The sequence below is a fragment of the Mustela nivalis genome, assembly GCF_964662115.1.
Source record: "Mustela nivalis genome assembly, chromosome: X".
Taxonomy (NCBI): Eukaryota; Metazoa; Chordata; class Mammalia; order Carnivora; family Mustelidae; genus Mustela; species Mustela nivalis.
Genome location: NC_139040.1, coordinates 120,964,782 through 120,982,083, shown reverse-complemented (window position 1 = coordinate 120,982,083; position 17,302 = coordinate 120,964,782). Strand labels below are relative to the sequence as shown.

At 43.5% G+C, this 17,302-nt stretch overlaps 2 protein-coding genes and 1 pseudogene across 4 annotated transcripts in view; 2 read left to right on the top strand and 1 right to left on the bottom strand.

Annotated features, from left to right (window-relative positions):
- The window catches only part of CTPS2 (CTP synthase 2), a 99,627-nt gene that overhangs the window by 38,345 nt on the left and 43,980 nt on the right, over window positions 1-17,302 (bottom strand). The window lies entirely within an intron of this gene.
- On the top strand, window positions 1,820-2,507 carry LOC309856799 (ATP synthase F(0) complex subunit C2, mitochondrial pseudogene; annotated as a pseudogene). The gene has a single exon. The product of its transcript is annotated as an ATP synthase F(0) complex subunit C2, mitochondrial pseudogene (transcript).
- On the top strand, window positions 7,235-11,316 carry S100G (S100 calcium binding protein G). Its single transcript, XM_082718413.1, has 2 exons — window positions 7,235-7,466; window positions 11,048-11,316. Exons 1-2 carry the CDS (start codon window positions 7,332-7,334, stop codon window positions 11,150-11,152), a joined length of 240 nt encoding a protein of 79 aa, XP_082574539.1. The 5' UTR covers window positions 7,235-7,331; the 3' UTR covers window positions 11,153-11,316.

Below are 17,302 nucleotides of genomic sequence, written 5' to 3'. Positions count from 1 at the left end.
CCCTAGATTTGCATCTAGGAGGAAAATGCCTCTTCCATTGCAAAAGGATTGCCTTGGTCTGCTCTGATTTTGCCTTGGCTGCTATCTGAACCCCACCACAGGTCTGCCCTTCCTTGGAACTGAGCCAGCCATATAGCATAAGAAAAATAAAAAAGAATCAATAAGTAACGAATGCTGGTGGTGATAAAGCTTTAGATGTAAAAGCACCACATAAGGAGAAAGACAGCACTAATTAACCCTTACTGAAGTTTCTGCAGCCCACGATAAGAGTGTAATGGGTTCATGCGACCCACATGCCTTAACGACAAAGTCTAAGGAAGTTAGTTTCTCTTATCAAAGATGAAATTCCAGTGTGTGGAGTAGGTCAGCTTCCCTCCTGTCCCTTGCCTTTGGACATCTGGGGACACTGAAGGAGCCTACCCCCCCCCCCCAACAGCAGGCTGTTTCTAGGCTCTTAGGCAACACACGGTGATTTTTCTCAGACTTTCTAGTATATTCCTCTGGTATATTTCTAGTATATTCCTCAAGTACTCTTTTTTTTTTTTAACATTTTATTTATTTATTTGACAGACAAAGATCACAAGTAGGCAGAGAGGCAGGCAGAGAGAGAGGAGGAAGCAGGCTCCCTGCTGAGCAGAGAGCCCGATGAGGGGCTCTATCCCAGGACCCTGGGATCATGACTTGAGCCAAAGGCAGAGGCTTTAACCCACTGAGCCACCCAGGTGCCCCTCCTCAAGTACTCTTTACAAGGATTTTCCCAACCCATTCCTTTCCTCCTGTCCATTAGTTTTTTCTGGTCATTTTTTTTTCAAGTCTGCTTCTGATGTCGATTATTAATGAGTCATATTCAAGTTGCGCACAAAGTATGAGCTTTTTTTTGTTCTTTTTTTATGACTTATATATAACATATATTATAATTATAATTCTATTTTATAAATATAATTTATATTGTATATAAAAGCACACAAAACTTGCCATTTCAATGGTAATCAAACAAGAAATTCAAACAAAGTGTCATTTTTTAACCTATCAAATTAGTGAAGATTTTCAAAATGAAAATCATTATATCCTGGTTAGTATTCAGTGGGGTAGCCACTGACTTAGTATAATCTCTCTAAAATGCCCAACTGATGTTCTTCAAGTATGAACTCGTTCTGTGTTATACTGCGAGCTCCGGCAGCCTCCACCACCGCAGATCAAATCGATGCCCTTCCGCTGTGGTACTCAGGTTCCACCTCATTCAGGAACCCAGTCTGCCTGTGCTCGCCTCATGAGTTCTAACCTGTGGTTTCCACCTTGGCCAGACAGGTCCGTTGCTGATGGCTCCTCTGCTCACCTCCCCACAACCCCTCTTCATAAACATTGTCTCTTCACTACTTTTCTTAAAATGCCTTCTCCCCACCATTCCACATGGGCCCATGTTTTTGGGGTACCCTCTTGTTCTCCTTACTGACCCCTAATTAACACTGTGCTATTACTTACGCTCACCCTACCAAATAAATCACCTATATGCTATGAGCTCATGTTGAATTAGTCCTTGTGGTAGGCTGGATGATGAGGTCCTCACGCTAGCGCGTGGAATCTGTGAACAGGTAACCTTACATGGCAAAAGAGACTTTGCAGACATGAGTAAATTAAGGCTCTCGAGATGCGAAGGCTGTCCTGGGTTATCTGGGTGGGCCCAATGTAACCACAGGGTCCTTATTTTAATTTTGCTTTTAAGATTTATTTATTTATTTGAGAGAGAGTCAGTGAGTGCATGAGCATGGGAGGGGCAGAGGGAGAGGGAGAGAGAGAATCTCAAGCAGACTCTGCCCTGAGCACAAAGCCCGATCATGACCTGAGTTGAAATCAAGAGTCAGACGCTGGTCTCCTCAGCCCTGGGAGCAGCTCTCCTGCCAGAGCCCCTCATCCCCTGAAAATGTCCGCCCGCACAAAGTTCGTCTCCGCCCCGTTCTTGGTCAGGAGCACCTCTGAGCTGTTGAGCCGATCACTGTCTGCAGTGGTGCTAAAACCACCCGAGACCCTAACAGATGAGGCACCTTATAAGGGCCTCAGCATCTTGACAGCCCAACGTCCCCTGACCTCACTTATTCCTAGCCGAAGCTTCCAAACCAGCGCCATTTCAAGGGACATCGATACAGCAGCCAAGTTCATTGGGGCTGGGGCTGCCACGGTAGGGGTGGCTGGCTCTGGGGCTGGAACTGGGACTGTGTTTGGGAGCCTCATCATTGGTTATGCCAGGAATCTCTCTCTGAAGCAACAGCTCTTCTCCTATGCCATTCTGGGCTTTGCCCTCTCAGAGGCCATGGGGCTCTTTTGCCTGATGGTGGCCTTTCTCATCTTCTTCACCATGTGAAGGAGCTGTCTCCACCTCCCATAGGTCTTTCTCTCGTGTCTTGTCTGCCCTGTATAATCCTTTTCCTATACCTCCCCAGGCAGCCTGGGGAAAGTGGTTGGCTCCTGGTTTGACAGAGGGAAGACAAATAAATACTGTATTAATAAGAAAAAAAAAAGAGTCAGACACTTAACCAACTGAGCCACCCCGGTGCCCCTTTAACCACTGGGTCTTTATAAGACAGAAGTAGGAGAGTCCGAGTCAGAGAAGGAGACAGAAGACAAAGTGGTGGTCGGTGAGAAAAGGCACAGAGAGCTTGGAAGATGCACCCTCCTGGCTTTGAAGATGGAAGAAGGGGTCGTAGGCAGGCAGCCTCCAGAAGCTGGAAAAGGCAAAGAAACAGGTTCTCCCCTAAAGCTTCTGGAAGGAACGGTAGCCCTGCCTACCTATTTTATAATTCTGAGTTCCAGGACTGTAAGGAAGAAAAAAAAAATGGTTTGTTTTAAGCCACTAAGTTTGTGGTAATGTGTTACAGAAGCCACAGGAAACTAATAGAGTCCTTCACTGTATACAACCTCAACCCCCTCTGTCATCTCCTTTACGTGCCTCCTCTCACTGGCTACAGGGTGGGCTCATCGCACATAAGGACTGGATCTTCTTCTCTGTCTCTATCAGAGTTCAATACGATGTCAGGGTCCAGTCGAGTGCTCCGATCATTAAATCTCCCTGGATTTGTAATAGAAACCAACAGAGCCGACTACGGGACTGGTGCGCAGTCAAAGAGCAATGCATGGGGTCTTGGGGATGCTGCGGACTGTCCAGAGCGGCAGGCAGTTCACGTGAGCATCGCACAGGGGAGGAACAGTGTCCCGCTCTGAGGCATGGGCACCGCTGAGCCCCTCTCCTGCTACAGGACCCTTACTGCCCTGTCCCCCAGCCTGCCTCATGACCAGCAGCACGATGGTGGAATCCGCCATGGAGACGGCACTCAGCGTGCCCATACAAACGGATGTATTTTCCGGAAGAGATGGAAGAGCCAGCCCTCGATTTGAAGAAGGTAACTTGGTGGTAGGGCACAGAGTAGGCAGGCAAGGGGAGGATGTCACACAGCGTTTAGGGATAGCTGTGCTTCAGTAGTCAGTCTCTTTTTTAACCCTCAGGATTGAAGACAACATGAACCCAGGAGAGCATTGTCTGCCCATTTCGTTTTGCAGGGCCTGACACCGACCCCCTTCCAAAGGAGCTTTTCGAGGCACTGCTGGCAGTGGACTTGGAATCGAGTAATACAGCTGCGGGAGCCTGTGGTACCAGAGCTTTGCAAATAAGTTACTCTTGGCTTCCCTAGGGAAAATCGCAGGCTGTCCAAAGATCAAGCAATTGAATGGTGAGGAGATAAATCACCTTTGCTTCTCCATTTTCTATGACCAACCTTGTGCCTGGCGTTTCCCCCCTTCTCTAGTTTCAAAATGCTCTCTTTCGAACACACCCTGTGTTTATTGCCTGTCTCCATATATTTTTAGTTAATGTTTCATGAGAATATCTATTGGTGGATTTCCCACTGCAGGTTTACCCTCACACTTGAGCTCGTAGGTAAAGAGAAACGTAAGAGATGAGAGATGTGACTGGCAGAGGTTAGCGAGTGGAAATCTGAAACCCATGGGTTGTTTTTCAAGTTCTGTTAGTGCTTACTACAAGCATAAGTTCTGACAACAAGTAGCACTGGACCTCTCTTATTTTTTATTTTTATTTATTTATTTTTAAAGATTATATTTATTTATTTGACAGACAGAGACCGCAGGTAGGCAGAGCGGCAGGCAGAGAGAGAGGGAGGAAGCAGGCTCCCGGCTGAGCAGAGAGTCCAATGAGGGACTCGATCCCAGGACCCTGAGGTCATGACCTGAGCCGAAGGCAGAGGCTTAACCCAGGCACCCCTTATTTTTTATTTTTTTAAAAGATTTTCCTTTGGGGCGCCTGGGTGGCTCAGTGGGTTAAAGCCTCTGCCTTTGGCTCAGGTCATGATCCCAGGATCCTGGGATCAAGCTTCACATCAGGCTCTCTGCTCGGCAGGGAGCCTGCTTCCCCATCTCTCTCTGCCTGCCTCTCTGCCTACTTGTGATCTCTGTCTGTCAAATAAATAAATAAAATCTTAAAAAAAAAATTTTTTTTTCCTTTAAGTAATCTCTACGCCCAACAGGGGGCTTGAACTTACAACCCTGAGATGAAAAGTTGCTTGCCCTACCAACTGAGTCAGCCAGGTGCCCCAGCACTAGGCCTCTTTTAATCAGAGGTCCTCCCTTGAAACTATAGATATGGACCCTGAAAGACTATTAACCAAAACTATCGCAAATGTTTCTCTTCGACTTAATACCATACACATACACATACACACACACACACACCCCCCATATATACAATATATGCCATGTGTTATACATAACTTATATCTGTCCTATAATATAGAGTTATTAAAATTACATTTAATAAAATTTAAATTTAATTAAATTTATATTTATACATTATATAGTCACTAAAACCATTTCTTCAATATAGACTTAAGAAAATATAACAACTGCCATGTTGAGTTTAGCTCACAGGTGGTAGTTTGAGAGAACAGATGACTTAAGATGCTATTTCCACATTTGGAGTGATTTGATTTTGGTCTGTGATAATGGCACTGTGGTTGTATAGAAGAATGTCCTTGTCCTTAGGAGATAAGAGGCTAAGGTATTTAGGGGGAAAGTCAGTCGGCAACTGACTCTCAAATGAATCTTGGCAAAAGGCAGGTTGGTTTTCACCGACTATTGCAAGTTTTCTGTAGATTGGAAATTTTTTTAAAAGGTGTTAGTAGAAAAAGATATTTTTTGCTATGGTTGTTCAATAAAAGCTGACTTCCTCCCCAGTAAAACAGAGCATAAGTATAAAAACACTAGAAATTCTCTAAAATCTTGATTAAAATTCATTGCCAAAATCAGAATCGTTTTGCATAGAATCTTACAACTAAACCCAAAACGTTTATCTTTACTCCAAGAAGTGAGTTCATATATACTCAATACTGGTGAATACCAAAGTCAGAGAATCTGTAATAAAAGCAAGAATAAATTATACAAGGACACGGAAGGCACATGGAATGATAAATGCTCAAGACTGGTGGGAAGTTTTTAAGAAACTGTAAGATTTCACATCTGTTCTCCAACATAAATAAGGCCCTAGAAAATGAGAACTGAAAAGTGTCAGAGGAAAATATAGTCCAATAGTACAACGCTCAATTTATACACAATATAATGAAGGGTCAGAGAAAATTATACAAGTATGGAAGCATGCAAGTGTTTAAAAAGCTGATAAGAGCTCTTAAAGTCAATCTGGAAACCTTTACTGTGAATTACATCAGTATTAGATTAATGTCCCCTAGAAATGTCCTTGTTCTTCTATGGAACTCTTTCGAGTAGAAATAAATTTAGTCTCCACCTTTAAGTCCTGGCAGTTCCACAAGTCTGAAGTATTTCCAGCCAAATAAAAGTAAGTCAAGCGCTTTCACAAGTTTTTAGAATGATTAGCAAAATATATTTGGGGGGGAGGGGAGTTGTACACCTGAAACTAATACAAAATCGTGTGTCAACTATACCTCAATAAAAAATATATACATACATATATGTGGTAAGGAAAGGGGTAATGAGAAATAAAAAGCAGATATGGGAATAACAAATACTGGAAAAGCTGAAAAATTACTATGCTACTTGGTAAACTTGCTTTGCTAAATAAAACCAAAAATTATTGTATATCTTCTCCCCACTTATTAAGCCTGCTTCTCAGCGATACTTCTGTTCATTCATTCAATTATTCAAATGTTTAAGCACCTAATCTTCACAAAATATCAGAGGGACTTTAACAGCCATACTGCAATTTATTTTTATTTATTTATTTATAAAGATTTTACTTATTTGACAGAGAGAGACACAACGAGAGAGGGAACACAAGCAGGGGGAGTGGGACAGAGAAGCAGACTTCCTGCAGAGCAGGGAGCCTGGCGACAACGACATGGGACTTGATTCCAGGACCCTGGGATCATGACCTGAGCCGAAGGCAGATGCTTAATGACTGAGCCACCCAGGCACTCCCTGTACTGCAATTTCTTAAACTATACGGTACTGACCATCCATTATAGCATTTTTTTTTTTCTGAGTGTGAAGAAAATTATTGTTTCAAGCCTAAGTATGCAACTGAACTGAAAAATAACCAACCCTCCATAGTCAAGCTTTCTGAAATGTAAATAGTGAACAAATATCATATTGCCACATTGGAGGGAAAATACAATGTAAGGGGGAAAAAAATCCAAGTTTACTCTTGGGACTCTGAACCATTAAGCAACTGTTGAAGTGGCCATTTATTGGCTCTTGCCCTTAGTTATGAGGTTCATGCAGTCTTAAGCTTGGCTTTCAAAAATCATTAATAATTACCCTTAAATGGCAAACAAAAGGAAAATTTCATAATCAGGGTGGTGTGTCTGTGAAGACTATAAAAGTCACCATTCCACTCAATGCTTTACACTCCTACTTCTTGGTTCTTCTAGCTGCCTCACAACTGGGTAACCAGGTAAGTGTGATGTTAGTACAACCTCCTATTCCTTCTGCTTCCTTCCAGAATGGTGTGAAAGATAATAGGAGAAAAAGAGGGTTTGTGCCATCTAAAGATATTACCAGTAATTTTAGAGCTAAAAGCTGTGGTCAGCTTTCTTGCAGACCACAACCTACAGAGCACAGACCAGGTGCATAAAAAGTGCAGAATGTCATATTTATTAACAAAAGGGTTTGGCTCAAGGGACTATCTCCTCACAGATGGACTCTAAGATCAGACATTTAACATACTAAGATGATTATTTTTACGGTGCCAAGGAAAGAGCCCAAAGGTGTGAAACTGCTGGCAAAATCATCCTGACAAAACTCTGCTTCTTCAGCTTTTTGGTGAGTTCATTTCTTTCCCAATCAACAGGACCACGATGAGCGGCAAAAAGTCTCCCGAGGAACTGAAGAGCATTTTTGAAAAATACGCAGCCAAAGAAGGTGATCCAAACCAGCTGTCCAAGGAGGAGCTGAAGCTATTGATTCAGACAGAATTCCCCAGTTTACTGAAAGTGAGTGCACCGGGCAACTGGGGACCTCCGACGGGGAGGAGTGAGGGGTGGGAACAAGACACGGAGAGCAGGAGGAATGCTTCTTCTGGGGCAGAGCACACAGCAGCCAAGGCAAGGGCATTCCTTGGCCAAGAGCCCTTGAACGTGTGTTTTCTTCCCTGGTGGCAGGCCACATCTCAGATGGCAAGGACCTAGAAGGCAGGGAGGGGCCAAGCCTTTTATGTCCCACAGCCTGGGCACGGAACTCTCCGGGACCAGCCATAGTAAAAGGAAGCAATGATGGCACTTTTAATGAAGCTAGGCCTAGGAGACCCACAGGGCACCAACCCAATGCACTAAGGCCTTCGGCCTGGATTCAGCACCTCCAGGTCAGGCTTTTAGGAAAACAAAGAGGTGTGCAAAATACTATTAGCTGGCCTTGACATGCTTCGTCCTTATAGGTAGGATGTGTCAAGAAGACCAACACTCACCAGGCGATCTATAGAGAAAATCCACTTTGCGCCTACAAAATGCCATCCCATCTGGCCACATCCATTTATATTTCAAAAAGCATTTAAATTTGTGTTAATTTGTGTTAAGCACCTTAATCTGTGTTAATGAGGCAGCGAGGCATTTCTAAACAACTTCCAGGAAGGGATTAAACCTCTTTAGCCCGACAGTTTCTCCTCAAAACCGGCCCAGAGTTGTCCAAATCAAAGTGCATTTTGAGGCAATAGAATAGGAGAGAGGGGGGCTGACCCTCCTTGCTCCAATACACTTCCGCTCCTTTGCAAGTAAAAGCCATCTTCCAAATGGACGTGACTGAGCAACTGTTTACCCCACATGGTCACTATTTAGCTATAACTTCGGAAGAAAGCATTTGCTTCCCAGATTTTAACCAGAAATGTCCCTTCTGCCAGTATGACATGTGAGGGGGTTTCCCCGTTGTAGTTGTTGAGGTTTCTGGGTTTGGTACCCAGAAAAGTGGCCGAATTTGATGACCTTATAACCCAATGTCTCCTCATTTCCTTATAGTTAAAATACAATATAACTCTGAAAAGGAGTTAAAGGTACTAGCAGAAAAGGAGACCTTAAAAAGAAATTGCCTGATTTTTATTGTATTTACTTATTTTTCAGTAAGCCCAACTCCCAACATGGGACTTGAACTCACAAGCCTTGTACTCTCCAAATGGGCCAGCCAGGAGCCCCAGAAAAAGAGACTTTTTAATTAAAAATTAAGACAAAGTTTTCTGAGAAAGATTAGATTCTAAAAAACACTCTGGCATTTTTCAAAAAGGAAGAAAAATAATAATAGGAAGGAATAATCATAATAAAAGAAAGAAAAATAATCTGACAGGAAGGCCTAGGCAATCTACTCAAGCAAGTTGTTTTAAAAGGTAAGACTGGGGAATTTTTCTATATTTTCCTATGGTTTATGTATTTCCTACAAAAAGAAAGTATGACTCATAGTTTGAATAAAGGTATGAAAACTGATGGTAAATTTTGAAAAATCTACTTACCGAATCATGTACTGGATTATATTTTCATAAGGATTACTAAGGTTTTCCAAGGTATATTCTTTCCACCAATGCCATGTATGGTTTAGAACCTCGTAAATGCTTCAGGGAAAGTGAGTAACTATCTTAGTGTGGTCTTCTAATCACAGCAAAGTACAAATGTCTTTAGAGGAATCCGAAGAGCTAAAACATATCTCGATGTGGAGATCAGTTGTACAACAATGTCAACAGTACCGAAGTGCGTTTCCTAGATACTATTTTGCCGCAGATAAACTCTCACCTGAAAGGCAGAGCTGTAACAGCTTTAAGACTTGAGTCTTAGGCCAGAGACAAAATTTAAGTCAGCTTAAGACCTTGCAGGTGCAGCAGAGCCAAAACAGAGTCGAGCCTAACACGATCTCTTGCAACATCTCAAGCGGTAGTTCTCCAAATGTCACTGGTCCTGGCCCGGCATCATCAACACCACCTGGGAACCTGCTGGGCACACAGAGTCTCAGGCCCCGCCCCAGGCCTAGTGAACCAGAACCTCTGGGAGTGGGACCTGTCACTCTATATTTCCTAAGGTCAGTAAGCCCATGTGGTGACTCTGCTGAGCGCCAAAGTGTGAGAATCACTGATTCCGTCATCCAGCAGGGTGTAGACAGGGGCCGTAACACACGGACTTGGGAAAAACTGGTATGGTTCCTAAGTTAAGTGCTTGAGCTCTGGAGTCCATGTTTGAACCTCAAACTCTCTGTCTACTAGCTGTGGGCCCTGGGGCCAGCTGGCAGCTGTCCCGGAGCACAGTTCCCTCCGGTGAAGAGTGGACCCCCCCACATACACACACACACAGGGTAGCTGGGAGCACTGAGCAGGCTACAGATTGCCCACTGTACCATGCTGCCTCGGGTTCACAGAACCAGGTCCCAGGAAAACCTTGGGGCAAGAATCATCAGCTGTTGGTGGGCCAGGGGCTTCTCAGCAGTCCAGTGAAGCCCTCAGATTCCTTCTCCTTTTTTATTTTTTTTTATTTATTTTATTATTTTTTTTTATTTATTTATTTGACAGAGAGAGATGACAAGCAGGCAGAGAGACAGGCAGAGAGAGGGGAGGAAGCAGGCTCCCTCCTGAGCAGAGAGCCTGATGCGGGGCTCGATCCCACGACCCTGGGATCATGACCTGAGCCGAAGGCAGCGGTTTAACCCACTGAGCCACCCAGGCGCCCCTCCTTCTCCTTTTTTAGACGCATAGACAAAATACTTAAGATTACACAGAAAACCAATTACAGTTGACACTTACACAATGTGGATTTGACCTGCATAGGTCCTCTTTTATGTGGATTTTTTACAGTACTATAAATGTGTTTTTTCTTCCTTATGATTTCCATCATAACACTTTTCTCTAGCTTACTTGATTGTAAGATATAGTATTTAAACCATATAATGTACAAACTCTGTGTTAATCTACTGTATATGTCATCAGGAAGGCTTCTAGTCAACAGTAGGCTCTTGGTCATTATGTTTGGGGGAAGGCAAAAGTTGTCCTCATATTTTTGACTGTGTGGGGGTGGGGTAGATGCCTGTAACCCCTGCATTGTTCAGGAGCCAACTGTATATTAAAATGCACATTACCAATATTAAAATGATAAATGTGTGGGGCACCTGGGTGGCTCAGTCTGTTGGGCATCTGACTCTTGATTTCGGCTCAGGTCGATCTCAGGGTCCTGGGATCCAAGCCCACGTAGGACTCTGTGCTCAGCGGAAAGCCTGCTTCAGAGTCTCTCTCTTCCCTCAGGCTAAGTCTGTCTCCCCACTTGCCCATGCACACACACACACACACACACTCTCTCTCTCTCTCTCTCTCAAAATCAATAAAATCTTTTAAAAAGAGAGAGAGAAATGTACGATATAGGAAAAACCAGGTAGCCAGTTCAGGGACATGGAGCTCAAGTTGGTCTTCCCACCCCCAACCATCAAGGCATGTAACCAAAACCTCAGCTGCCTTGTTGGAACAGAGACCCGGCATCTCTAATTTCAGAAAATGGGTAGCGGTAACTGATTCATTTTCTCTCCTCTCCCCTTTCCCATCCTTCTCATCTCAAACCAGGGTCCCAGCACCCTAGATGACCTCTTTCAAGAACTGGACAAGAATGGAGATGGAGAAGTTAGTTTCGAAGAATTCCAGGTGTTGGTGAAGAAGATATCCCAGTGAAGGAAAAAAACAAAATAATGTATCATCATTCCAAGCACCAGAAGAAGAACGTCTGGGATGTGGTCCCATTCTATACCCAATCGCTAATGTCTCTGTTTAATTCTTTGCAATTATAATGATCTGACACTGAGGTCCAATTACTATTAATAAAGAAATTCTTAAACACGCCTTGTCTCTCCTTGCCAAGTACTGACCCCCATGGCTTAATAGATTTAAAAGTAACCTTAGCTTAATGCATTTAATTTTATACCTTTTTTTTTTTTTAAAGAAAGGCTGAGAATAGTTCCATGATCTTCACCAAGACTGGAAAGACAGTGTCAGAGGCTCAGAAACAATTTTGACATGCCAAACCAATGCCCTGATTCCAGTCTTCCATCAAAATAGCCCTGTTCCTGCTCTCCCTCCCCAGGCACTCAGTGCTCCCATCATTTCCAGTTTCAACTCTAGACAACAGCTAGTGAGGAACACTGCTTCAAAAAACAGGCACTTGTCTTTAAAGTCAGTCTCCTCTAGCACTCGCTGTGTTTTTTGAATCAATGACCCTGTTGGAGAGTAGAAGCATCACAGGATCAAGAGTCAGTTCTGCTCCATCCCTGAGGGTGTGGCCTTGGTTCTGGCATGTAATGTGTAAAATAAGGGACAGGAAGACATAGGCCCTTCCAGTTCTGGCATTCAGTGCTGCTGGACTCTCAGGATGTAAGAAACAGCTAGGCCTCAAGTTCTACTTCCTAAGCCCAGCTTGGGGGAAGGAGGGAGTAGGAGTGTTGGAGAGGAATTTAACAAAACAAAAACAAAAACAAAAAATTCTAACAGTACCACCAAGAAACGAAGGAAATTTTTATACACAGCGAGGAAATGTTTAAATGCACTCTGTATCATACTAATTCGATACAAGAGCATTCTCAGTGCATCAAAAGCCTTAAACATTTCTAATGGCTAATTATACTCCACTGCAGGGATACCCCATAACAGTCTTAACTATTTCCCCATTGCAGGACATTTCGATTGTTGCCATTTCTGATTCTTCTAAATAATGGTATAATAAGTACCTGTTCATATCTCTGTCAAAATAGCACATTTCCTTGGGAGAATTTCTGAGAAGTAAAAGTCTGGGTCAGAGGGTATGAGTATCTTTATGGTTTGTGAAAGAGACCACCTTATTGATTCTCTAAAAGATCATATTGATTCAAAAATCTACAAACAGCAGGAGAATGCCATCTGCACGCTCCAGACAGCATTAGTTGGTCTCATTTTAACAACTTTATTGGTCACAATAGTGTACATCTTTTATTTATTTCTAATTTTAATAAGAATTCCCCACTATTTCCCCATTGAGTTTACTGTCTGATATTGGTTTATAAAAGGTAATCTTTCTCATGCTTAAGAAGTCCCCTTCTAGGGGCGCCTGGGTGGCTCAGTGGGTTGAAGCCTCTGCCTTTGGCTCAGGTCATGATCCCAGCGTCCTGCGATCGAGCCCCCCATGGCGGGGGGGGGGGGGTGTCTCTGCTCAGCAGGGAGCCTGTTTCCTCCTCTCTCTCTGCCTGTCTCTCTGCCTACTTGTGATCTCCGTCTGCCTTCAGCTCAGGTCATGATCTCAGGGAGCCAGCATCGGGCTCTCTGCTCAGCATGGAGCTTGCTTCCCCCTCTCTCTGCCTGCCTCTCTGCCTACTTGTGATCTCTCTCTCTCTCTGTCAAGTAAATAAATAAAGTCTTACAAAAAGAAGAAGAAGAAGAAGAAGAAAGAAGGAAGAAGAAGAAGACGACGAAGAAGAAGTCGTCGTCCCCTTCTGGGGTGCCTGAGTGGCTCAGTCCTTAAGCATTTGCCTTCAGCCCTGGTTATGATCCCAGGGTTCTGGGATCGGGTCCTGCATCAGGCTCCCTGCTTCTCCCTCTGCCTCTGCCTCTCTCTCATGAATAAATAAAATCTTTTTAAAAAGTCCCCATCTCGGGCGCCTGGGTGGCTCAGTGGGTTAAGCCACTGCCTTCGGCTCAGGTCATGATCTCAGGGTCCTGGGATCGAGTCCCGCATCGGGCTCTCTGCTCAGCAGGGAGCCTGCTTCCCTCTCTCTCTCTCTCTGCCTGCCTCTCTGCCTACTCGTGATCTCTGTCTGTCAAATAAATAAATAAATAAATCTTTAAAAAAAAAAAAAGTCCCCATCTCCAGGCTCCCGGGTGGCTCACGGGTTAAGCATCTAATTCTTGTTTTCTGCTCAGGTCATGATCTCAGGGTCATGAGATAGAACTCCACATTGAGCTCTGTGCTCAGCAGAGTCTAATTGTCCCTCTCTCTCTGGTCCTTCTCCCATTCATGCTCTTTCTCTCTCAAATGCGTAAATATAAATCTTTTTTTTTTTTTTAAGTTGTAAAAAAGGTAGCAGGTTTTATTTTTTTCAACAGTAGAGAACAAATGTAGTTAAATAATTAGGGCAAGAATGGGTAGCGAGCTGGGGCGCCTGGGTGGCTCAGTGGGTTAAAGCCTCTGCCTTCGGCTCAGGTCATGATCTCAGGGTCCTGGGATCGAGTCCCGCATCAGGCTCTCTGCTCAGCAGGGAGCCTGCTTCCTCCTCTCTCTCTCTCTCTTTCTGCCTGCCTCTCTGCCTATTTGTGATCTCTCTCTCTGTCAAATAAATAAATAAAATCTTTAAAAAAAAAAAAAAAAAAAAAAAGAATGGGTAGCGAGCTAATTAAAATTGTACCTTAACTGAAAAGAAAATTTTTAAATTTCCCCTTTCAAAAAATTGTTTTACATAAATACTGAAATTATTACATATTTTTAATATTAATATTTTAGGATTTCAACATAGCTAGTAATTGAGGAGCTCAGGTTTAGATACCGGTTCTGATTCCAAAGTATTTCTTCTAGTCTCTCATATCCATCTCAGTTTAATAAGTTCATGAACATCATGCTATAATCTCTTTAAAGAACAAGAAATCTGCCAAAATTATTTAGTAACTAGAAATCCTTTTTAACTAAAAGTCAAGGACTATCCAAAACATAAATGCAAATCTTAAAAAAAAAAAAAAAAAAAAAAAAAAGAACTCCCTTTCTCTTCCTAGTTTGTTACGAGACTGAGGAGGGTTTAGGTTCTGTAGATTGCCACTGAGCATCTGTGGTGATATGGGGGTTCTTTCTTTTGTCTGATCAATATAATGTGCCAATTGATTCAATCCCCAGGACAAACACACTATCCAGTCATGATTTAGTATTCTTTAATGCTATTAAATTAGGCACTCTAATATTTTATTTAAGATTATTACACCTTTGGGGTGCCTGGGTGGCTCAGTCGGTTAAGCATCTGCCTTCGACTCAGGTCGTGATCCCAGGGTCCTGGGATCAAGCCCTGCATTGGGCTCTCTGCTCAGTGGGGAGCCTACTTCCTCCTCTCTCTGCCTGCTGGTCCACCCCTGCTTGTGCTTTCTCTCTCCCTCTCTGTTAAGTAAGCAAATAAAATCTTTTTTAAAAATTTAAGATTTTTACATCTTTATCAATAACCAACATTAATCTATAGTTTTGGGTTTTATCTTTTGTTTGCCGATGTTTGCGGAGTTCTAATATCGAGGTCATGCTAGCTTTCCATTTTAGCCTAGATTCTGGCATTCGGTTGGCCCCTCAAAGTATAAATATGTGTTATCTCTTTCAACTGCACCATGTATGAAGCAACTACTATGGGCAAGACATTACACAAGATACCATAAATGACAGAAGTTACTAGGCCTCTATGATCCTAAGTCGGCAAGTCTGGGATCAGGTCAGGAAAAGGCTTAATTGTGAAAGTAGTATTTCCCACTAGGATTAGTACGAAGAGCCTTGAGGGGAACCTGCAGGGAATGAGCAGCACTGAGCTATATAAGAGAGAGAAAACACAGGGCATCTGGCTGGCTCAGTCGGAAGAACATGTGACTCTTGATCTCTGGGTCATGAGTTTAAGCCCCGTGTTGGGTATAGAGAGTACTCAAATAAATATTTTTTTTAAAAAGAGAGAGAGAGAAAACACCCCGAGTAAATATATGTGTAAGTACAAGGCAGTGCAGAAATACACGTACTACGGTTTGGGTGGAAAGCCAGCTACAGGGACTATAGAAGGCACACTGGCTTCCGATCATGAAAGTCCTTGGTTGCCATGATAAACCAAGGTCAAAAAGGGAGTAGAAAGGTGTAGGAGTCATAAAGCGATGTGACTGTGCTTTGGGAAGTTGAGGTGGCACCAATACAGAGGCCGTAAGGTGTGGGGAATGGTCACAGAGTGGAGGCTAGGGCTAGGCAGGAGGCCTCTGGGGCAAGTGAGGCAAACTGTAAAGGCCTCAAAGAAATGGTGGCAATGCAGAGGACACGCGTGGGAGAGATACCTTCTCCGCCTGGGTTAAGATTTACTGACTTGGACAAATTATCATGTGAGGACTTTAAGGAAAGATGAAAACATATGGAGAGATGTATGTAATGTGGGTATAGTATGTACATGTCAACTTCGTTGGCGTTCTTGGCCTACTTTCCAACATTCATCTCGTCTCCCACATCCAGCAAGATTTGCCTGAATTTCCACTTGAATCAACAGTACCAGCCCTATTTGCTGAATGAATGATTCTTGACTATCTAGTCACTAAATCTTGTTGATTCATTCCATAGAGCTGCTCTGCCAGGCAAATTTTTCTACTCTCTCTCTTTTTCTTTTTTCTTTTTTTTTTTTTTTAAGATTTTACTTATTTATTTGACAGACAGATCACAAGTAGACAGAGAGGTGGGCACAGAGATAGGAAGGGAAGCAGGCTCCCTGCTGATATGGGGCTTGATCCCAGGACCCTGAGATCATGACCTGAGCCAAAGGCAGAGGCTTTAACCCACTGAGCCACTCACACGTCCCCAGATCTTTCTACTCTTAACTTCTGCTCCGACCCAGCTCCTGAGATCGCAGACTGAGGCTGCCTTAAGACTCAACCAAGTGCTGTGCCCAGAGTCTTCTCTTCCCTCTCATGTCTCTCGATCCCATGCCAGATGAATCTGCCTAAAGCACTCATTCTATTCAGAAGTCTTCAGCAATGAGTATGGTGTTTGCATAATATGTCACAGTTGAGGGTATTATCTCATTGGTTCCCTAGGGCCTTCAGGATTAATTTTGCCACTGATACTCAAGGACCCCCACAAATCCGTACCAGCCTCCCTTAATTCCCTCCACTTCCCTACGGGAGCTGTCTGCTTCAGTCAAGCCCCTTGGTATTTTAGGAGCAAATCGTGGACATCCCAACCCAGCCAATGCCTCCTCTCCTCTCTGTGAAGTCTCCGAGCCTTTGCCAACCTTCCCTTCTTACTCTAACCCACAGTATTCTTTTCCAGATTCTGGATTCTTAAGTATCTAAGGGTCTACCTGTGCTGGGCAATACCGTGGCGGTTATGGACATTTAAATCAATTAAAATGAAGTAAAATTTCAAGTTCAGTCCCTTGGCCGCCCTGTAACATTTCAACCACTCCACAGCCCCCACGTGACTTGCGCCTATCATATTGGATGGCACAGATACAGAGCATTCTAGCACAGCAGAAAGTCCTAGTGGACGACACTGCTAGCATTAATGTGGCCACAACGCCCGTGCTGCCCATAGATGTAGTCATACGTTTCACCGGTGCATGGTTCGAATCCCCAACTAAACTGCAAGCGGGGCTGTGACAGCAGTTCCGAATACATTATATTTGGAACTGCACTTAAGTGGACGAGCTCTAAATGTACAGTGACTTTTTTTTCTTTTTAATAGTCTCTTTCCACTAGCATCCAGTTATTTTTACTGCAGAAAAATCTTTCAAGTAGTTGAAATACCTATTCCTAAGGCATCTCCCTTTGAGCTCAAGGAACAAAAGCCGTCAAATACATTAGCTTTGAAGTACTCATTTAGTCACTTACTGTTAAAATTACAGACTACCCTTGTGATTCACTAATGGGGACTCATTCCAAGCACTGCAAACGCCATCTCTTTCCAAAAAGTAGGCAAGCATAAGGCGGGGGAGGGGGTGGAGAAGATGCCCTAGCCATTAGAAGGCAGCCATCATGCCTGTAGAGTTGTTCTTTCTTCACATAAAAAGTAGTTTCTCTGGCTAACAGCCTAATACCAACTCTGTACCTACTGCCCCCATAGAGACAGGATTAAATAACTATTAGGCTCCG